The sequence below is a fragment of the Myotis yumanensis genome, unplaced genomic scaffold (genome assembly GCF_028538775.1).
Source record: "Myotis yumanensis isolate MYYU_CA2020_CCGP unplaced genomic scaffold, mMyoYum1.0.hap1 SCAF_8, whole genome shotgun sequence".
Taxonomy (NCBI): Eukaryota; Metazoa; Chordata; class Mammalia; order Chiroptera; family Vespertilionidae; genus Myotis; species Myotis yumanensis.
In genome coordinates, this window is record NW_027223759.1 from 83,127,679 (window position 1) to 83,150,863 (window position 23,185).

At 43.5% G+C, this 23,185-nt stretch overlaps 1 protein-coding gene across 3 annotated transcripts in view; it reads right to left on the reverse strand.

Annotated features, from left to right (window-relative positions):
• The window catches only part of CCDC93 (coiled-coil domain containing 93), an 87,752-nt gene extending 73,403 nt beyond the window's left edge, over positions 1-14,349 (reverse strand). For all 3 annotated transcript variants that reach the window (XM_070423118.1, XM_070423117.1, XM_070423116.1), the window contains exons 1-4: positions 14,188-14,349; positions 9,718-9,831; positions 8,177-8,271; positions 4,730-4,841 (exon numbers count right to left, since the gene is read on the reverse strand). In XM_070423118.1, coding sequence (XP_070279219.1) covers positions 4,730-4,841; positions 8,177-8,271; positions 9,718-9,831; positions 14,188-14,229 — 363 coding nt within the window. In that variant the 5' untranslated portion in view covers positions 14,230-14,349. The remainder of the gene's footprint in view (positions 1-4,729; positions 4,842-8,176; positions 8,272-9,717; positions 9,832-14,187) is intronic.
• Positions 14,350-23,185: the final 8,836 nt, after the last annotated feature.

Genomic DNA, 23,185 nt, shown 5'->3' on the forward strand with positions numbered 1-23,185 from the left:
AAATGTGAGAAAGGATGAAATCCTACCATGGTGAAGGTCAACTCAAAGATGGCACAACTCAGGAACCCAAATCACCATATTTTAATGAACCAGGTGATGAGAAACTATCAACGTGTACTGTCCTAAAAAACCCATAGGAGTGATGGAAATAAATGGAAACAAAGCCACCAACTAGGCGCCTGGATGCTAAGACCCAGTGGGACCTAGAGCAGGGTAGCTGTGCAGGAGCTTTAAAGCCTCACCTCAGATCCTCAGGACTCAGTTTCCCCCTCTGCATAAAGCAGAGGTGAAGCTGTGGGAGCACATGAAATCACAAGTACTAGAGTGCTCTGTAAGTACCTGAAGCACAACACAAACAGAGCTATTCCCCACAGCCAACTGGTTCTAGCAGATCTTTTTTTTTTTTTTTTTAAATTTTTTTAAAAATATTTTTTATTGATTTTTTACAGAGAGGAAGGGAGAGGGATAGAGAGCTAGAAACATCGATGAGAGAGAAACATCGACCAGCTGCCTCCTGCACATCTCCCACTGGGGATGTGCCCGCAACCAATGTACATGCCCTTGACCGGAATCGAACCTGGGACCCTTCAGTCCGCAGGCCGATGCTCTATCCACTGAGCCAAACCGGTTAGGCTGGTTCTAGCAGATCTTAATGTAACTTTCTCCTGAGCTGCTTGCACCACAGACCAGAGAATAGGGAAGAACCACAGGGAATACCTAGTGTAACCCCTCATTTGAAAGATAAAAAAAAAATCTCCCAGATATTCAGATTTGAGAATAGGGTGTACTGAGTAATAGCCCTAGGCTCTGGGTCAGTTTGGTACTCACATTTTCTCTCTTACTCCACACATGATAAAGCAGTTGGTACTGGCTGTGTTTTACAGAACCTGAAGCTCTGAGGCCACGTAATTTGCCCACTGATCCATAGCTAGCAAGCCACAATGCTGTGAGTCACAACTGGGAGAGTCTTCCACACCAGAAGATTGGTCAGATGGATTTTATTACAAATGTTTCCCAGTTCTAATAAGCTGATATGCAGAAGTAGCTGCTCTTCATTTTTCCCTACTTAAAACTCCAGTTAATTAAAACACACACACGCACACACCCACACCCCATAACCTGCGGAAGATCCAGGTGCTCTTAGGTAAGAATGCAAAAAGCAAAAAAGGGCCTTCTCTTCTCCTACCCTGGCTCTTCATTCATTCCCTTTATTACTGAAGAACATTATGGAAGGGGATCCCATCTGTCAGGATTGTCCTTCCCTCTCCAGAGAAAGCTATTACATCTCAATAGCAGCTTTTGGATAATAGTTGAGTTTCCTCAGAGCACAGCCAAACTTGGAAAATTTTGTTACCTAAGAAAGTAGACACATGGCATATAACATGCTGTCCCCACAGGGATAGAAAGAATGCTTGCTCACTGAGGGGGCCAGCTCAGGTAAAGGTCACATTTAGGAAGTAAATGTTTAGGAAGTTGCCCAGGATAGGGGTAGCTGCAAGTAACTATATGAGGAATATTCTTTTGTTGTTAATATCTTCCATTTATTTCCATTACTCCAAACAATGACCTCAGGTACTGACTAAAATCCAGAAGGAGGGCAGAAAGTCAGACAGCATTCAGAATTACTCTAGCCCAGCGGTTCTCAACCTGTGGGTCGAGACCCCTTTGGGGCTGAACGACCCTTTCACAGGGGTCGCCTAAGACCATCGGAAAACACGTATATAATGACATATTGTTTTTGTGATTAATCACTATGCTTTAATTATGCTCAATTTGTAACAATGAAATTGGGGGTCACCACAACATGAGGAACTGTATTAAAGGGTCGCGGCATTAGGAAGGTTGAGAACCACTGCCTAGCCTCTTACCCAAACCCCATGCAACACCATGGCCCAGGATAACTAAGGAGGCTGACTCTTCCTCAACTCAATTTTGCTCTGCTTTCCTTCAGATGGGGAGAGCCAGTTTCCGGCCTTTCATACTTGTTTCTTATTCAGATTTACCTCTATTAAACAGATCCATACTGGAGTTATTACATGGCTGGATCCTGGAGAGTGTGATCAGATAAGGAGAGTAAAGCCTGTTGAGTCACCGATTCCCTGAGAGAAATGATTGCCCTGTTTTGGAGTTCCCAGTATGAAGGGTTATAGAGGGAACTTCTTAGACGACCAAGCTCTGCCACAGATCCCAACCATTTGAAAAAAATATTTACCCTCACAGGATTCACATGTCCTCATAGGAGAAAAAGATGTGACCTAGAACTAACAGTGGCTGGAAGTTCGATGGTTTTCCTCTTGGCTAGCATTCAGAATGCATTACTGTAGCTTCGCTATGTAAACGTGGGTAGTGAGCCTCTATCACATGGACAATTAATTCAATGGTTCCCAATCGATGGTCTATGACTGTTCTTTCATTGGTCACCAGCAAAACAGGAAAAAAACTATAGGCATGTGGTGAGTTTTTCATAATGCTAAAGGTATTAAATTTGAAGACTTGCCCTTAGTCTGAGATTGGGGCTAAATGATATTTCTTTTAGGAAATGATGATGAACGTAAGGCAGCTGTTAGTTTAAAAAGCATCCTTGCCTGCCCTAGCGGGTTTTGCTCAGTGGATAGAGTGTTGGCCTGTGGACTGAAGGGTCCCAGGTTCGATTCTGGCCAAGGGCATGTACCTCGGTTGCAGGCTCCACACCAGCCTGGCTCCAGGCCCTGGTTGGGCCTGTGCACGAGGCAACTAATCACGTGTTCCTCTCACATCGATGTTTCTCTCTGCCTTTCCCTCTCTCTAGAAATCAATGAAAAAATATCCTCGGGTGAGGATTAAAAAAAAGAAAAAAGCATACTTACCTTGCAAAATACAGGTGCACTGTCAATCAACCTCCATTTTTGCTTTTAAATTTTACAGGTCCATGAAATTAAGAAATCTAGTAATCATTAGCCTAGGCTCTCATATTAAGACAGAAAGCTCTCCAGCATTCTACTCACAAAACAGAACCGTTCATTCAGACACTCAAATGCCCAAACTAGAAAAGAGCACTTCCCTTTCATCCCTTTTAACATCTGGACTAGATTTTTTGCCCTCAAAGTTCAAACAGAGGGTTGAGTAGGTCTAATCACTAGAGATCCAGGCTTCTGGGGGTGGGAAAGACAACAACTTCACAGCGTAATAGTGTTTTGGTAACAATCAACACAGGGTCCCTACTTTGTTTTCACAAAAAGAATTAGGTACCCTTTACTTGAATCAGAGAGACAAAAGTCTACCAAAGATACAAATCAAATTTTGAGTAAAAGTCTTAGGCTCAAATTTACAAATTTCATGGTATGTGATTTGAAGTCTAATGCAGGGAAGATTCCCAGTAACAGTAATAACACCAGGAACAACTATATAATACTTATTTAAAGCACTTACTAAATGGGCCAGTCCTTCAGGCAAGTGCTTTACACAAAATAACATAATTCTCATCCTATCAGGTAGGTACTATTATTATTTCTATTTAACAGAAGTTAAGTCTTTGTCTAAGGTCACACATCAGAGCCAAGATTTGAACCCAGGAAGTCTCCAGAGTCCATGCACCTACACTATATAATCTTGACACAGACTTAGAAGACGTTTCTAGACACGCTGCATGGCCTTTTCCTTGCCGGCTGCATGAATGGAGGAGTGGGAAAGGACAAGGCTTGGAGATAGAGCCTTTAGACTGGAACCTTTGCTGTCCTACTCTGCCTGTAGGCAAATCAATTACCCTTTCTGAGTCTCACTGTCCTCAAATGTTAGACTGGGATTATAACAGAAGCTTCAAAGGCTCTATTAGGATCAGATGCAAAGCAGTGTTCACAGCACAGGCAACAAAGGTGAGTGAGTCCCTTTGCTCCTCCTCTTTCCAAGCGCCTGGAGGGGAGGCACACAAGAACTGCAGAGAATACTGGGAGCTGGACAGCGCGAAGCACTTAATCACAGGGTCCTGGGGAAAAACTGAGGTGGTCATAAGCCTCCTGACAGACATTTAGTCATCAAACAGCACTGAATGCCTACAAAGCGCCAGAAGTCCATGAGGTGCTAGAAGCACAACAGTGAGCAAGACAGCCACGGTGCCTGCCCTCATGAAGCTTACAGTTGGATGGAGAGACAAATAATCACACACTTGAATATATATGGTACAAACTACAGTAAGGGTTATTCCTGTGAAGAAAGGGAATGTGGCCATATGAATGGATATGGAAGGAACCTGCTCTAGATTATTGGGTAAGGAGAAGCTTTCTTGAGGAGGCTTGGTAGAACTGAGGTCTGAATAAGTAAGAATTAAACAGAAAAGAAGAAAAGGGAAGAGCTTTCCAACTTGGGGGAAAGGCCTGTGACAGGGGGAAGCATAATAACTATGAGAAAATCGAAAAGTCAGAGAAACTGAAAAAGAAAGAACAAAGGAAAGCAAGGAATGAGGCTGGACTGGTTGGAAGCAACAGAGCATGGGGGCTGTGGAGTCTTATCTTTACCAAAAGGACAATGAAAAGCAACTAATGGTGACATTCAGAGATCAGGTGACTGTGAAACTAGGGGAGGAGGAGTACCAGCGACCTTCTCAGGATGACATCAGGAAACATCATCATGTTTTGCTGCCACCAAATCCACACCACACCCGTTAGATCCAGGATCTAGGCCAGGCAGCCCAGGAGTTAGACCCGTTACAGGAATTCAACGTTCAGAGGACAAGAAACCACACCAAGACTCTCACCTGAACAACGGGAAATATGTGAATAAAATCCATCCCCTGGATCTGGTGAGGCTCCAGCTGGTGTGGACACTTCATTCTTGGCAGAACAGAGACAATTTTTTCTGATAGAGCTCTATTTGGAATAAACAACAAGCAAAGAGTGAGAACACACTAAGTGGCTCTTAAGACATCTCTCAAGTCTGGGCAGCATCCCAGAAAAATCTGAGGCTTCTCAATGCCAGACCATGACCAAGTTTCTCCTGACTGACTGCAAAATTAGGAAAAATAGGCACAATTTAGATGTGTGCATATAAGGCCACAACACTGCCTTCATCCTTTATTCTAAGATTGTGTGCTTCCTACTTTTTTATATTAAAATATTTTGATTCTTTATGAAATCATGGTGATGTTTGAGGTAGTAGTTATTATTTTTTAACATCTTTACATAATAAAATAAAAAGTTATCAGTAGCCTATGTTCTTTTACATTTCATTTTACTGACCTACTTTTTCCAAAAGTCTGGGAAACACCGGTTACACATTTAAAAAATTGTTGTAAATATCAGTCAGGCCAGGTGTCCAGAACAAGATGAAACACGGTGCCACAAGCTCAAGAAAAAGTTGGGAGTTCTCTACTCTGGTACAAAAGTATTTTTAAAATAAAAAGTCACCTTTAATGTTTTGATACTCTAAAATCAATGGTAGATTTGAGAGAAGCATGCATCCTCACTCTTCTTTTTCCAGAGAGAAATTTCTGCTCCTGAGGGACACTGATCTCTCTAACACCTTACCTCAGTTTTCCTCCTAAGAGGCTCTGGAATAGGAGGGGAGGAATCAGGCTCCCAGGTCTAAAGCATTCTTGTCTCAGTCAGGAGGGAAACCTCCGCCTGCTGGACAGGTTTTCCAGTTCAAACAGGGCCTAGTTGGGACAGATTTCTGGTAGGCGTGATAGAGGGACTTGTGTACAAGTCCATTTTACCACAGATTTAAGCCTCCTTCTCTAATCAGATGATATTTGATCTCCAACAATCTTTGTCTAAATTGAATCAGAGGTGTGAATAAAGGTTATTTAGTGGTTCTGCTAAACCCCAAAGCCATGGCACACAGATAAGGAAGCTTGAGAAACAGTTACAAGGTATGGGCCGGAAGGGGCCATATGGAGAAATGCGGGCTTTTGGCTCAGACTACATGGATAACTTAGGTTATATCCCTACTTAAGAACCTTAAAAAAATCTTAGCCAGTTATAGCAAATATTGTGGCCTTGTCTACAAGTATAGGACTATTTGCTAATGGACGAATGCCCTGGTGAATGAGGTCACCAGGTCTTACCAGTTGCTTCAAATTCAGTGATTTTGGGTCCACCAGAAGTGTTCCTGGTTCAAATAAATCTTGTACAACTTTATCTTCCTGCAGTTCCATAATCCTTTACAGGAGACAGACATTCTTAAGACCAAAATCTAACTCAGGCCTGGGTGAGAGCAATTATTGTCTTACCTATGTTCCCTTAGTATGTTTCACCTCCTCAGCCTTGGTAGGAACTAAGTAATCTAGGGACAAAAACTAAATGGCTCCCCAGGGAATGGTCCCTGGAGAACACACTACAAAAACATTTATATACAGAAAGTAGCTATACAAGGTGGGATCAAGGTTAAAACTGCAGAGGGAAACAGCCACATCCCAGCTCCACTGATCTGTAATAATGTCAAGTGCAATGTTAAGAGAAAAATATTAAGACTGATAATCTACTGTACACATGCACAGAAGGTAAGGAATATTCACCTCCCAGAATGGAATCATACAGGAGGTGTGATTTATCCAAAAGGTCTGAGATATGAAAGAAAATTGTCACATGGCCCAGCCACTCCTGTAGCCCCTCCTTTCTGAGCAGCTTATGGGTCACATGCTTCTTTCTGCCATCACATATGTGCCCTGCCCCAGTGGGGCAGCCCATGGTCCAGCTGTTCCTGGGGCTCAAACTGAATAATTTAGCAGAGAAATATTAACAAACCTATTTGGCAACATCTAAGGCTCTCTCTCTGATAAATTTTATTTTCATCTCCCTAAGACTCCTATACCTTGAAACCTGAGAGGGGAAGAAATGGGTGCTAAATTGACCCTGCTCCCAAACTCCAAGCTTAGCAAATGAAAATGATTACCAACCCTGGCTCTGTCTCCTTGTCCAGGCAGGTTTTAACTATTTATACACGTGGGGGGCCACCTTTCTTGAGTTATCTTTTGGTTCAGTAGGAGGAAAGCTCCCTCTAGTGGTATAGATTTATGCGTTTGCATAAGGTTATTGATTGCCCTACAACCAGTCAGTAACTTAAAAATGAGGCTGGGACTCCCAACAACAACCAATGTGGGGTATGCAGGAGGCAACTGATCAATGATTCTCTCACATCATTGATGTTTCTATCTATTTCTCCCTCTCTCTTCCTCTCTGAAATCAATAAAAATATATTTTAAAAAAAGACAAGAGATAACAAGTGCTGGCAGGATGTGGAGAAAAAGGAAACTTTGTGTACTGTTGGTGCAACTAGCCACTATGGAAAAACAGTATGGAGGTTCCTCAAAAAATTAAAATTAGATCTATCATATGATCCAGAAATTTCATTTCTGGGTATATATTAGAAAGAAAATCACTATCTCGAAGAGATATGTGAATCCCCATATTCATTGCAGCATTATTTGCAATAGCCAAGACATAGGAATAACCTAAGTGTCCATCAACAGATGAATAAATGTAGCATATACATACAATGGAATGTTACTAAACCATAAAAAAGAAGGAAATCCTGCTATTTGCAACACCATGGATAGCCTTGAGGGCACTTTGCTAAATGAAATAAGTCAAAGAAAGGCAAATACTATGTGGACTTTCTTAATCGAACTCATAGAAAGAGAGAATAGATGGGTGGTTAGCAGAGGTGGAGGTGGATGAAATGGGTAAAGTTGGTCAAAAGGTACAAAGTTCCATAATAAGATAAATAAGTTCTGGGGATGTAATGTATAGCATGCCATTTTATCAACACTACACTGTATATCTGAAAGTTGCTAAGAGAGTAGATCTTAAAAGTTCTTATCTTGAGGAGAAAAAATTTATACCTATGTGAGGTGATGGATGCTAACTTGTCGTGGTAATTATTTTACAGTGTATATAAACTCAAAGCATCATGTTGTATACCTTAAGCTATAAATGTGATGTGTCAATTATATCTCAATAAAACTGGAAAAAAGTTTTTAAAAAGTGTTAGAAATAGCCTGAACACTGAAATGACTCTTATATGCTACCTGTGTGACCTTGGTTTATTTCATTCCCAGTTTTGTAATCTATAACTGCGATATTACCTGTTGTAATGAAAACTAAAATAAGTACAGTGTCTAACACTTCTGGCACATAGTAGGCACTCAAAAGTTACTCTCTTCTCCTTTTTTTTGGCTCTTCCATGGCAAACCCTAACAACTTACATTTTTTGACCTATTGTAGAGTTTTCTTGAAAGAGCAAATCAACATCTACATCAAAGTTGCAAGTGGTAATGCACCAAGTCATTCCTCCTACCACCTGCAAGACAAAGAAAATATGCATTTCTTCTTTCTAGCTTGGGGAGAGGGGAAGAAGTCAAAGGTAGTCAACATATAAATATATTTTACAGACTCAATAAACATAAAAATTATGTATTGTTAGAGAGAGTGTATATGTCCTGACTTCAATTCATCTAAGCTAGCAATGCTGGATAAAACTTTCTGCAGTGATAGCAAGGTTCTGTACCTGCACTGTCCAGTACAGCAGCTGTTAGCCACATGTGGTTACTGAGCACTTGAAATGTGGCTAGTGTGACTGAGAAAGTGACTTTTATTACTAAATGGACATAGACTTGCTTTATACTGAAGGAGACAGACATTAATTCTTAGGTGAGAGAAGTCTTAAACCAGTTTTGAGTAGTGCTAGATTCCAGAGAGATTATCTGTTTAATAGACCAGACACATGAGTAGCAAAATTGACATTTTGTGGCTCATTACTTTATTTTCATACCTCTAATTTTTTTCACCTACCTAAAGGAGATGTGAATTCCTGCTCTACTTTTCCCACAGGATTTCTCTGAGATGCAAATGAGACTAAGGCTAAAAATCCATTTTGAAATTGAAAAAAAAAAATAGCAATCTTACTTCTGGCTGTGCTTAGACCCACGTGAGATGCCTAATAACATACAGATTCCAGGCCCCAGCCCAGACCTAAATGACCAGAATTTCAATGGGTGAAGCCTAGACATCTGTATGCTGAAACAATGCACAGTGATTCTGTTATGCGCAGCCAGCACTGTGGCCCACTGGAGCACTCAACACATTTTTCCACCAGGAAACTTTCCTGGCCTGTCCTGTCTGATGTGGAAGCTTCATGTCTGTATACAGTTCACTGCAGTAGTACTTACTGCATTGTGCCACTTATTCTGTGCATGTTGGTATACTTGTCTCTTTTCCCTATGCTATAGAAGTCGAGGCCTTTGAGTACTGGGTGTCTGTCTTACCTCTGTGCCCTCAACACCCAGTACTATGCCTTGTGCATAGTAATTGTTCAAGATTCTGCTGAATTAAACTTCACCCCATAGTGACTTCTCCCTCCTCCAAACTAAGCATTTACCATCCACCACAGGAAATCTGACAATTGTCTGTGAACACACTGATTTGGGATGGCTCCTTATTAAGTCAGGTTATTTTATTTTACGTAAGTTTTATTTTCCCACCCAAACTGTAAGTTCCTTGAAATGAACTATTTCTTTTGCTTATTTGCATTTCCAAATTTCATGCATAGAAAAGGAATTCAAAGTGTGTCTACTGATATGTTATTATTTTCTTTTAATAAGAAACACTTCCATAACAAATCTGAATAAGGGAGAAATGGAAACACGGACATGGAGAAAGGAAAAATACAATCTCTTCCTCCTTTCCATAGTTAATCATGCCATCCTGACAAAAAAATGGCCTAATAGTTAGAAAGATGTCCTCTTACCTTATCAAAAGGTGATAAGCCTTTAATTCTTGCCCTGAAATACCCAGCTGCAACCAAGAGCTCCAGAATTTCAGTTAACTTGACATTTTGTTCTTCATCTTCTCTTGTTTCTACCTAAAACAAAAGGTGAAAAGCTGTAAAAGCTACCTTGAATACAGAAACACCAGATATAGCTCCTGATGCCATTGTCAGGTGAATTGCAGTCATGAAGGAGCATGGCCCACAGAGCTGCCAGAGTTTCACAGAAGAGACTCCCCAGGTTTCCCTTCTAATCATCATAGGTGAGGGCAGAAGACACAGGTAGCATAGCCTACTTACCAGGTGCTGAAGGAATCCAGAGAAAGGAAGGTTAAGGCATGTTACCTCCCTGTTCTCTAAGACATGGTGTACTTGACAGGCTTCTTAACTAGATTATAAATCCCTTACAGAGGAACAAGGTGTTTTTGTGTTTTTTTAACTTCATACTCATTTTGATCCATATTATTTTAAAGAGGGCAAGAACAAAGAATTCAAATAAGTATGCCTCTCCACACTTCTCTTTTTGATCTCTAAGACAACCATAAAGAAGGCTTTCAACTCAGAAATATTAAAGGGTGATTATTGCCATATATCAGGATTGCCTTACAAACAATAAATTCACCTAATATAATAAAAAATTGTTAAATTTACAGGGTGGGGCAAAAGTAGGTTTACAGTTGTTGGTATAGAAAAGAATACAATCCTATATAATAAAAGGCTAATATGCAAATTGACCGAACCACAGAATGTTTGGTTGCCATGATGCACACTGACCACCAGGGGGCAGATGCTCAATGCAGGAGCTGCCCCCTGGTGATCAGTGTGCTCCCACAAGGGGAGCGCCGCTCAGCCGGCTCACAGCTGGCAAGTGCAGCAGCGATGGCGGGAGCCTCTCCTGCCTCCGCTGCAGGCGGGCTGTAAAGAGTGAGGAGTCCTGGATTGCCAGAGCCCCAGACTGCGAGAGGGATGTCTGATTGCTGGCTTAGGCCTGATCCCCAGGCAGACATCCCCTGAGGGGTCCTGGACTACGAGAGGGCACAGGCTGGGCTGAGGGATCCCCCTCCTCCAGTGCATGAATGCTGTGCACGAGGCCTCTAGTAATTAATAAATAATAATACAAGAATAAACTCTGTGTTTCGTGTACTCACAACTGTAAACTTACTTTTGCCCCCACCCTGTATATCCTGTCTTCACTGCCAGGTGTTTATTTACAAGTTAAATTTATCAAAATATTTTAGTACTTTTGCCCCCATTTACTTTAATGAACTGTGCCCCTTTCCTCTCTTGTGTCACTGCCGGGGGAAAAAAAGCCAAAAGTAAGGTGGTGTCTCTATAAACCACCACCAAGGTATTCTGGTTCAAATCTTTGTACCCACCACTTGGGACTATTCTTTTACTCAACAATGCCTGTTAAATCTTCCTCTACTAAGCATCTCACATTAATCCTCCCTTCCCTTTTGTTTATACTTCATGCCAGGACTACTGTAACTGCCTCTCAATCTTTCTTCTCTGGTAATTTGTCTTGTTCATTCATTCCTAAAGCACAGCTTTCACATCATTACCTCTTGAGCTCACCCCCCAGCCCTCATCATTAATGCATCATACACTGTCTATAAGATAAACTCCAAATGTCTTAGTTTGGCATCCAGATTTTTGGCTGCAACCTATCTTTCCATCTTCATCCTTCACCTCCCCCCACAACAATCCTGACATGGTTATGGCCAACCTCCTTCTCTCAATATTCTCTGATTACGGACAAATCATCAGCAAATTCTAGCTCCTATTTGATGCCAAAGCTGGCAAATACAGCCTGAAATGCCCATTTCTCTGCATTTATATTTTATTTGTAATCTGTCATTCATACAATTAAGTAACAGCCTCTTTTGAGTGACATGCCTGGTGTTAATGAACATGCCTATCTTTCCAAATAGACTATTATATTAGCAGTTTCAGGAAAGGAAATAATATTCACCCATGTTTACTCCTCTGTTCTGAAACAGCATTCTGGCTTCAAAAACACTTTTTATAGAATGACATGTGCAATCATTACATACAGTGCATGACCTAAGACATTCATGTATGAGCAAAATGTTTTAATAGTCATGACACTGATGATGGAAAGTCAAGTTTATTTTGAAGTACAAACTGCCAAGAGAGGGAGTATACTTATTAACATACACGTATAGTCGAACAAGGAATTATTAAAGTGACTGTTAATCCCTTGAAATGGGGGTGGAGGTGACAACTATGCACTAGTACTCATTTAACTTAACTCTCAAATGACCCTGGTCCAGCCTATCCAAGATTTTGAAGATTAGCATTCACCAGCTATTAGTGGACATGTATAAATAAGGTAATATTTATTATTCACACCTCCTCTTCCTTGGTAACAGATCTGTGATGGGTGAAACACAGCGATAAGTGGAGAAACTCCAATAGAAGAGAAGGTAAAGAGCAGTTATGGTTCACAAAGGTAGAGTAGGGGGGAAATGGGATGATACATACAAGAATTTTCTTCAAACTCCTGGGATGTAAGACAGGTAGCCTTCATTTGTTCAGTCATCATTTATCATAAAAACACTTCTAAGAGGAGGACAGAACATCATGGGAGGATCATCCCTGCTTCACTGCTACCTAAGGAGCACCCCATGGAAGATGCATGGTCCATGCTTCCCAGCCACTCACCCCCAGAACAGAGGAGTGTACTTTTGCAATATAACCTGCGAAATAACTTTGTGGCACAAGACACTGAATGGATAATGCCAATAAGACTTCAAATTCATTTCAGAGATTAACACGAAATAGAAAAGAGCATGAAAGAATGCACTCTGAAGCCACAAAAAGCCACCAAATTGGTTAATACATCCAATTGTTAAAAAAAAAACCCAAAACTAAACTAAAATTCTGGTAAAGATGAATGACTGTGAGCTCCTAAACCAGGCACCTTAAATTTCCAATTGCCTTGTATTGTCGTTCATGTAAGCTGGAGGGCAGGGCCAAGTCCAGCTATCGGCATATCCTCCATACCATAAACGGTTTAAAAAAACGGATGTTAGTGAATTAATAGGACTAGTAACAGCTTAATCGCACAGAGTATATGCACTAGTCATTGAACTAAATGGTAATAACTTGATTTTATAGTCACCCTGCCTGCCTCCTAATTGCCAAGAACTGTCCTAGTCTCTTGGAAAAGTGACAAATAAGACCTAGCAGTTAGAGCAGGGTTAAACAAAGTTTATTTTAGAAAAATCCCCACACTGGGACATTGAATCAGAAGAATTTAAGATAGAACCAGGGAGATAAGACAGGAGCCTACAGCCCAAGGCCAGGCAAAAACTTGATGACATCCTGGAATAAAGAAGTGGCAAAAAAAAGAAGCGTCAAATAAAATATCACAGTACAGAGCCCGATATTCACAATTCCTGGCTCCATCAAAGCTACTCACGTGTAAGGTTTTCCCTGACGCAAGGGCTCTGACATTAATTACACTTGTTAGGATTTCCTACGGTAACAACAAAACGGACTTGCACCCTGGGAACTCCCACTGACGGCCAAGTCCATCCCTTCATCGCTATATGCCCAGCTTGTATGCGCGAGGAGGGGGTCCCTTTGACACGGAAGGACCTGGGGGGTGGGGGACAGAGAAGCAAGAAGGGGGGCAGCCGCGAGCGAAGGAACCGCTCCTGTGTCCAGACATCAGTCCCCTGCCCAAGGCTCTTCAACCTTAGGAGGGACTTGGGGGGGGGGGGGGGGCGTGGGCTCCATTTCTCCCGAGAACGTGACCAACTAGCTTTCGAGTAAATCCACTGCGAGAGAAGGCAGATGTGAGCCACCTGCTAAGTGAGATTTGCACCCCGAGGGAAATGCACTTCCCCTTCACCCCAGCCAACGTGGAAATCCGGAAACCACTGGTCATCCTGCCCCCGAACCCATGGGCGCTCAGTGCCAACCCCTCCGGAGGGAAAGGCACCGTTACCGCCCAGAGCCGCGGCTCGGTTCCCGCGGAGCCGGGTCCCCGCCACACAGCTGACCCCGCCGGACAGGACCTCCTGCGGGACGGCCCCCAAATGTCTCCGCGCGGGGTGACCGCGGGGGCAACCCCCAGACACCAGGCAGGTGGGCTGGCCTCCCGGCCCCCGCGGGCCCCCGTCCGGCGGCGGCAGGCCCCAGGAGGTCACCGCCCTTTGCACAACCCGAGCCCGGACCGTCCCAAAGCGCATCTCGTGACTCATGGCGCAGCAGCCCCGGCCTCCGGGCGAGCCCCGCGGCGCCGAGGGTCCGGAAACTGCCCGGAGCGGGAGAGGCGGGGCTCGCCCCCGCCGGAGGGCCCGGTGGCGCCCCACAGACGGGCCGGGGCTCCCCGCGGGGCGCACCTGAGGGAGGGGGCGGGACGCCCGGCGCGGCCTGGCCCTCCCTCGGGCACCCGACGTGTCAGGAAGAGGGGCTCCTCACCTCCGGGAGACCCTGGCCCTCCGGCCCCCTGGGCAGCCCCATCCTCCGGCTGGACGGACGTGCAGAGGCACCGAAGCCGCGGAGCGGCCGGAGGAGGCTGTCCCCCGCCACGAAGCCGCTACCGGGGTGGAGTGCACAGCGGCCACTTCCTCCGCCGCCGCCGCCGCCGCCGCGGGTCCGGAGCGCCTTGGCGGTGAGCATGCGCGCTGGGCGGGAACGCGGCGCGCCGAGCCTGCGCCTGCGCGAGGCGGCCCCGGTGGGGGCGGGACTGGGGGCAGCGGAGCCGAGTCCCGCGCGGCGGAGGCTGACCTCGCGCCGGGTTCCTGCATTTCCCTCCAGGATGCTTTATAAAAGGGCCTATTCCCGCATCGTGGGGACATTTCTCATCCCGGGTCTCCGCTCTGCTTCTCAGGGGCATGAATCAAGCGGGTTCGGTTCTCCCCGCCAGCCCGAGTTCGGGAGCCGCCTGCCTCGGGTCAGAGTCCGAGCGTGAAGAGCGCGGGGTTCCCCGCCGCGCCCGGCTCTCGCTCAGCACCGGCGGCCCCCGTTACCGCGCCCTTGGGCAGACGTCTCACCTGCGGCCCAGGAACCGAGCCCCCGAGCACGCTTTCCGCGCGCCTGCTGCCCCCCTAACGCCGGAGCCAGCGCATCGTGCTCCCCAAGAAAACTCGTCCGGGATAATGTGCCCCCATCCCACTCCCCACTCTCCCCCGCTCTGGTCTTCCTTAGGGAAGGTCTTCTCGAACATGCGACTCCAGTGTTGAGGTCATTTTAGCTGCCGCATCACTTACATGATGCACCCCGTGTCCATCCCGGAGGATGGCAGCTTCGTGAACGAGTTGTCTTCCTGGCCACAAGCCACTGCACCTGCTCCGTAATGGCTTCTCCAGCGTTTTCTCCTCCTCCTCCTCCTCCTCCTCCTCCTCCTCCTCCTCCTCCTCCTCCTCCTCTTTTTCCTCTTCTTAGTGATGAAAAAAGCGATGGCATCTGAAAACCTTTTAAAAAATTGATTTTAGGGAGTGGGGGGAAACATCATCCATCGATGTGAGGGAGAAACATCGACTGGCTGCCTCCCTTATGCCCCCCGACTGGTATTGAACCCGTGGCCTTTTGTTGTACAGGAGGAGCTCCAAGCAACTGAGCCACCGGTCACGGCTGCATGTGAAAACTTTGGATGCTTCTCTGTGAGCTTTTGGGGAGGGGCAGGAGTGTGAGACTGAGCTTCTTGAGATAAAAAAAGGTGTGTGTGTGTGTGTGTGTGGGTGTGCACACGCGTGCGCGGGCGCTTCCTGTCTGCTTTCCAAGTGGTTATTCGGTAAGTGAGTGTCCTTGAAGAAATCCATGCCTTTTGTGCTCCTGGAGTTTATCCTGACAGAACAGAGATGTCTCTGGAACCTTATGGACGGCCATTTCCTTCTTAAATGTAGTTAGCAAGTATTGCTGACAAAACTTTGTGCCACCAGCCCTGGCCGGGTAGCTCAGTGGGTTAGAGTGTCCTCCTGATAACAGGTTTCTTGTTGGATCCCCAGTCAAGGCAATACAAGAATCATCCAATGAATGCATAAATAAGTGGAACAACAGATCGATATCTTGCTCCCTCAAATCAATACTCCCTCCCCAAAACTGTGTGCCACCTCTGCCAGTCACCAAGGATTAAGAAAAATTGAATATGCAGATTAAGGTGTTGAGATGGGAACTCTGTTATGTTAGTTTTATGTGTGTTAAAAAATGATGAGCCCGCCCTAACTGGTTTGGCTCAGTGGATAGAGCGTCGGCCTGCAGACTGAGGAGTCCAGGGTTCGATTCCGGTCAGGGGCATGTACCTTGGTTACGGGCACATCCCCAGTAGGGGGTGTGCAGGAGGCAGCTGATAGATGTTTCTCTCTCATCGATGTTTCTAACTCTCTATTCCCTCTCCCTTCCTCTCTGTAAAAAATCAATAAAATATATTTTAAAAAATAAAAAATGATGAGCCCTAGCCAGATTTGCTCAGTGGTTGGAGCGTTGGCCCAGGTTTGATTCTGTGCAGGGCCCATACCTCTGCTGCAGGCTTGATCTCAGGCCCTGGTCGGGGCTTGTGCAGGAGGCAACCAATTGATGTTTCTCTCTGTCTCTCCCTTCCCTTACATACTCTCTTAAAAAGAGTCAATGGAAAAAATACCCTCAGGTGAGGATTAACAACAGCAACAAAATGATGAAATAGAAATGACCTCTTGCTCTCACCCATTGTGAAGCCAATGAAACTCAATTTCTAAGGCATCCACTCTCAATAACAACCAAATGTGTTATTTTTGTAGTATTAAAATTGTCCTTCCTTGAGATGGTACTGAATGAGGGAGAATGGAGGGTGATAATTTGTAGCCACTGTTGGATGACCAGACAGGTATTGATGCCTAGGGACAGGTAGCAAAATCTCACATAGCAAGCAAGCCTAAATAGCTGTATATAAAGCAGCTCAGGGAATACGCTTAAAGAACAATAGGACTCGGTAGGCTACACAGGAGTCCCATATTGTAAATGCCTCTGCAATGTTTCAAAAAAGCATGAGCAGCTATCTTTCCCAGTAAGAAACTGCCCCCTTTAACTTTCTGTGTAAGGTCACAGTAGCAGACTCGAGTTGACAGCATGTTTTGTTTTTTTCCTAAGATCCCAGCAAAACAACTCAAGAATGCCTAGGCAGCCCACTTTTGAGGGAGAAACCCCGCACAACTTTGGAGACAATGTGAGGACTCTCTTAGATAAATGCATCTCTCTCCCTCTCTCCTGGCTCAGGGTATCCATACACACATGTCGTCTCCCTGGTGAGATATTTGGGGATTAGGGATCCCCTGTCCCTCCTCTGCACATCCAGCACAGAGGTATGTGTTGTTCTTCTAAGTGCAAGATTCTCAGGAACCTCACAAACACTTTCCTTCCTGGGTGAAAGGGTGCCATAGCAAAGAGCTTCCTGTTAGGATCACCTTTATCCTGGAGGAAATTTACTATAGTCTCAACGATTCTCTCCTCATGTTTCTCTTGGTCCTTTCATTCTGGGCTCTTGCTGTGACTAGAAGGGGAATCGTGAGGTCTTGAAGCAGAAAGGGACTTTAGGAGGCATGTAGTACAATTATGGGTGTTTGGAAAAGTGGACTGACATAGTTTAGGTCACATATTATGTTAATGGCAGTGCTGGGACTAGAGCCCCTCATTTCTGATGTCCTTTTATTCATCTATCATCCAGCCACCCATTCATCCAACTGGTATTCTGAGTTCCTTCTATGTCATTGGCTCTCAAGCTTGGCTGTATGTTGGAGTCACCTGGGGAGCTTTAAAACTACCATTGCCTGAGTTCCACCCTCAGAGATTCTGATTTAATTGATCTGTGGAGAAATATAAATATTTGCTTTTTTTGAAATATCTTGTTTTATACATAAGACAATATATATTGTTTATATATAAACCAATACAGGGGACATATACCCTGGGCAACGCAGTAGTGAACAGTCACCTCATTACTATAATGTTTCTTTATAGAGCACAGTGGCACACAAAAATTTAAAATTCATAAACAAAGAGTCCTTATGTTAAAAGAGTTCTTCCTGAAAATTCTTAATTGTATGCCAATTCACTCTCAAGTAGTAAAAGTTTATGACACACTTTTTATTGAGGGGGAGTGACTATTAAACCTTCACAGGTGATTCCCCGGAACAGCCAGTTTGAGAACCACACCTCTCTGCGCTGGAGATACTGCAGTCACCAAACCAGACAAGTAATTACTGACACAAATTAAACATGTAAATTAATAAGATAATGTTGGGTAGAAATAAGTGCTCTGCAGGAAAAACAAACAAACCAGTGTAACGTGATAGGGCATAGCTGAAATCAGAGGCTCCTTTAGATGAAAGATTCTCAGGATGGAGGGGAGACCTAAATCCCGAGAAGGTGCCACGGAAGCGTCTCAGAGGAAAGCACTCCAGGCAGAAGGATGTCTGGATGTCTTCCCTTTGCCCCTCCAAATCCACTCTCATCCCTCTCACCCTGCCTGCTGCTATATAAGGCTGGCCAGGAATGACCTCGTCAGCAGGGTGTGGAGCTTGGGCATTTAGGATGTGAAGATCCGGGTGTGGATCCTGGGGTGGAGAGATCTAGGCTATGGGGCCTGGAGAGGAGAATCTCAATTGTGATTCGGTTAAATGTATTAAGAACCTAAAAGCTATCCCTGGATATGATAATTCCACTTTTAGGATTTATGTACAAAGATCTTCATCACAATGTTATCCAGGGGGAGAAAAACCTGGAAACTATGTAAATAGCGCATAAAATGGAAATGGTTAAATACATTATAGTATGTTACTGGTGTAACATCATGCTGCGGGTAAAAATATTCACTGCAGCAGGCCATGAAAGAAAAGGATGAGAGATGAGGCTATCTGAATATTAGCAATGTTTGCCTGTCAAAAAGTCATTTAAAACATTTAAAAGGCAGACTGGAAAAATATTCATTATCTGTGACAAGAGTTATTACAAATGAGGAAAAAAATAATAGAAAAATGAGTAAAAGACTTGAATAGAGAATACCTAAAAGGAATTGTCACTAAATATTTTTAAAAGCAGATTCTCAGCCTGACATTAAAAAGTTAAAATTAGATACCTTTTTATATGGAAGAAGTAATGTTTTAAGAACATTGAACTAACACCGTAGCACTCTGAGTCATTAAGTTTTTGCAAGGGTTCTGGAGGGCAAACTGGCAAAGTTAATTTTTCAGCAAATATCCATTGAGGGCCCACTGTGTGCCAGGCACTGAGAAGGGTTCTCATTGGGGGAGAGGGAGTGATGCAGCACCCCAGGGGCATTTGGAGTTTCAGAGTGACTGGGAGGTATTACCATCATCTAGCACCCAACATTTGTTATGGATATCAAGTGTCCTACATTGACTTTGAGTCATAAGAATTGCTCTGGCAAGAGGAATGTGGGAAGATATGGTGTCATACCAGTTTGGGGCAGAGATGCTAAGAGCCTTTTATTCTGTGTTTCCTTCACTCTCTCATGTTCTTTCCATCCATCACAAGAACATACCCAAGCAACCACTACACCCTTGCCGAGGCCCTTGAATGAGAACCAGATGTGAGAGAAAAGACCCAAACCCAGCCAAGCCAGGCTGATGAGTGGGATATCAGTGTTTATCACTGAGATTTGGAGAGTGTTTGCTAAGCACTGTCATTACAGCACAACCTAACTAATACACAGAACAAGAAAGAATTGTTCCTCCAAATGCCTTACTCCTCTGCCTGAAAAGGGACAAAATGGAGCTATGGAGGAATGTGCACAGTCGACACCAAAAATTGTATGACTGTATGTTGGAAGAAGTGCCATTAATGAGAAGTTGAAACCTGGGATGAGAGAGGAGCAGGAGCAATAATTTGAATGGGAAGTCAGTGAGAGCTTCTACAAGGACATAAGACCTGGGGTCGAGGAAGAGTGAGGCTCCGAGTGGGGGAAGCGCTGCAGGCTGAAGGACCAGTGTGGGCAGAGCAGGAGGAGTGGGTGGGCCTGGGGGCTGGAGTGCAGAGAGCAGAGGTGGAGGGGCCGGGTCCAGGCAGGACCCTGGGGACCAGGGAAGGGGCTTGGATTTCACCTAAGCACAGTGAGAGCAATCAGGGCTTAAAGGAACGTTATTTGGCAAACATGCTGAGCTACCACTGGAGTAAGTCAGCCCTTGGTCTGTAGAAATGGATTTGAGTTCCAAATGTCCGCAGTGACAAGATTGCTCACGTGCAACTCCCACTGCCGTTCGAATTACGGGGACTTGGTAAATAGCAACAATTGGAATCCAACCCTCCCACTGCCTGAAAATGGAGGGAAAGGAAGCAATGACTCAGGAAATGCACTTTGAAATAATCTACATTTATATAATATTATCCTAGGAATTACAGTTTCATCAAGTGTCCGTGTAAAACTGAATGAGAGAAAATCCAAAATTACTTTAGAACAGAGACTGAAACATGATCCATAGGAGAGACTTCTTAAATAGCAATGAAGACACATTATACTTTCAGTTCAAAATCAAATGATGAAATTAATTTACTAATAAGATTCATACATTTGTAGATTATTTTTTTTAATCTTCCCATTTCCTAGTAAAGACAAAAATTACTGCCAGATTTCTGGATTATTTTATCAGACATGTTAACATCAACAAAAATACTCTACCAACAAGTAGAATAACATGGAAGTCATCTATATATATAAAAGGCTAATATGCAAAGTGTCCCCTGGGGAGTTCAACTAGGAGACCTGGAGTTTGATTGCTATGATGTATGCTGACCACCAGGGGGCAGCGCGGAATGAAGGCCCCAGCCAGCAGCCGGCAACTGGCAGCTGGCAGCCACTATGGAACCTACCCATGCATGAATTTCGTGCACTGGGCCTCTAGTTAATTTATAAGATTGGCATTAAATAATCTAAAATTATACGCATCACCCTAAAAATTATAATCTTAAAAGTATCTAGTTGAATCATTGCATCATCTTTTAAGAGCAGTAAAAAGTAAGAGAAAAATAAATCATAATTACATTAGTAGAGAGAGAGAAAACGATCTTGTTGTAGTTCTGGATCTTCAGAAGTGGACTCAATGCAAAGTGCAATCAATTTGGAAGGTGAATCCCCTCTGTTTTCAGGTTGTGTGGACCAAGGTCTGAATCCACTGCTTGGTGTAACCACACTTCTTGTTGCCAGTGGAAGATGTGATGGGTCAGCAAAGACCCTCAGTGGAGAGAACTTGTGGGGAGGTTCTTCCTCACTTTCCAGAATGGGAGGAAGGACAGAGGGTCCTCTTCTCAAGAACTACACATGTGGACAAGGAGATGTGCATGAGATTGTTCATGGCAAGCATTGTTAGAAAAAGACTAAGAAAAATAGTATAACCTAAATAGTCATCACAAGAATAGACATATAATTTGTGATATTGTTATACAGTGAATTAATATACAGTGGTGAAAATGAACTAGAGTTACATGTTTGAATATGGATAAATATGAAAAAATGTAAAGTTGAGTTTTTAAGAAAAGCAACTTTCATAATGATTTGCTACGTTTTCATTCAATGCTTATGGATCCATAAATGTGTAGTGTGAAAGTGTGCCTGGGAATTATTCTCAAGATTCTGGTTTCTCTGGGGAGGAAGCAGGAAGGAGGACCCAAGAGTAGCAACTCTATCTGTAATGTTTTATTTCTTGGGGAAAGACAATCTAAGGCAACTATGCTATAATGCCAATATTTGATAAAGGTGGATGATTCATAGATGAGTAATTATATTTTTATTTTCTGCATATTTTAATTATTTTATAATAAAGATATGTTGAAAATGAGATAAACAAACCAACCACTAAAATGAATTAGAGGCAAGAAAGAAGGAACAGAGGAATTTGACTATGAATCAAAGAAAGAAGATGGTTGGGGACACCATGATTGATGGAGAACGTTTTCATTTGGCCGTTTTTGAAGATGGCTAAGACTTAAATATTTTTTTAAAAATTAATTTACTAGCACAGTATAGAAGCCAGTTGAGTGATAAAAAAAAAAAAAGATTGAAAATACAGACTTGAACCTTAGAGTGTGGCTCTTACAAATCTCCCTCAAAAAAACAAAAGAAAACAAAACATGCTCTACCAGTGTGACTCAGTGGTTGAGCGTGGACCTATGAACCAGGAAGTCACGGTTGATTCCCAGTCTGGGCACACGCCCGGATTGCAGACCTGATCCCCAGTAGGGGGCATGCAGGAGGCAGCTGATCGATGATTCTCTCACATCACTGATGTTTCTATCTCTCCCTTTCTCTCTGTTGTATATATATACAACAAAATATGTTTTTTCCCTATAGCTCCTCAAGAAAGGAAAAGGGCTCTGTGTGTTTTATCTGCATGCTCAGAGCCTGCCTTGCACAAGTGTGCCACGGATGGATGGGTGCATAGATAGCTGGATGGATGATGGCTGGATGGGTAAAGGGGTGAAAAGTGTAAAATGTGGTAGTATTCAAACACTGTGTGCATTAGAGTGGCCACAAGGTGGCAGATGTGACAGTCAATGATTATCTTCAGAGAAGTTCAAATGGTAGCTACAAGTTCTAAGTTCTCTCCTAAGTAGGCTTATGTGAGGGGAATATGCTCTGTATTAAGTGGAAACTGTGACTATCTTGTCATCTATTGATTGTGCATTTTGAATATCACTAGGTCAACTTAGTCTTTCCTGGAAAAGGAGCTCTTGGTGCAAAAAAAAAAAAAAAAAGTTTCGTTGACTGAACATGTACGTCCATCCTGAAATCCAAATCAAAATAATGGAAAACTATGATTCTACAAGGACAAAGAGAATGGAAGGAAAAACACAAAAGTGCTATTATAACTAATTTGTTAAATTGGTTACATTTGTTACGGTATAAGCAGGAAGCCACTTGGCTTTCTTCCTATCGATCTTTAAAGTTGCTTTTTAAAGATTTTCTTTCTTCCACACCTGGATGATATCTTGTGCAGATTCTAAGTCTCTTCTGGGCACTTTTGTATATTAGAATAACCTCCTTTTTAGATATTAAGAAGTTCAATCTAATCTAGTCTTTAATATTTTATCTAATTCATACCTTCTCCCTTTCCTCGCTTTGGTCTGACCTTGAATTTTGCAAAATGGAAATAAGGGTTCATGGTCTATTTTTTCTCTCTCACCCCACTTCTTCCTAATTTACTAATTAATGCTTTTCCCCCACCCCCAGTGTCATGCCAAGGGAAACTGGAATTAGTAGAGAAGAGGAAAATCGTATTTGAGTGGCTGCTGGGCCTAGTGTCGAGGCCTCTGTGTGGCACGTGTACCAAAACTTTCCCTTTCTGGTGGAGGTGCTTGTGAAGTGTATTTTTTTGCACACTGTCTTGTGGGACTCCTGGGCTTGCACTGCTCTCCCCACACTCACTTCGGGGAGCACCATGCAGCTGATGTCTCACGATGTTCCCTTAATTCTCTTTCCACCTACTCCTGA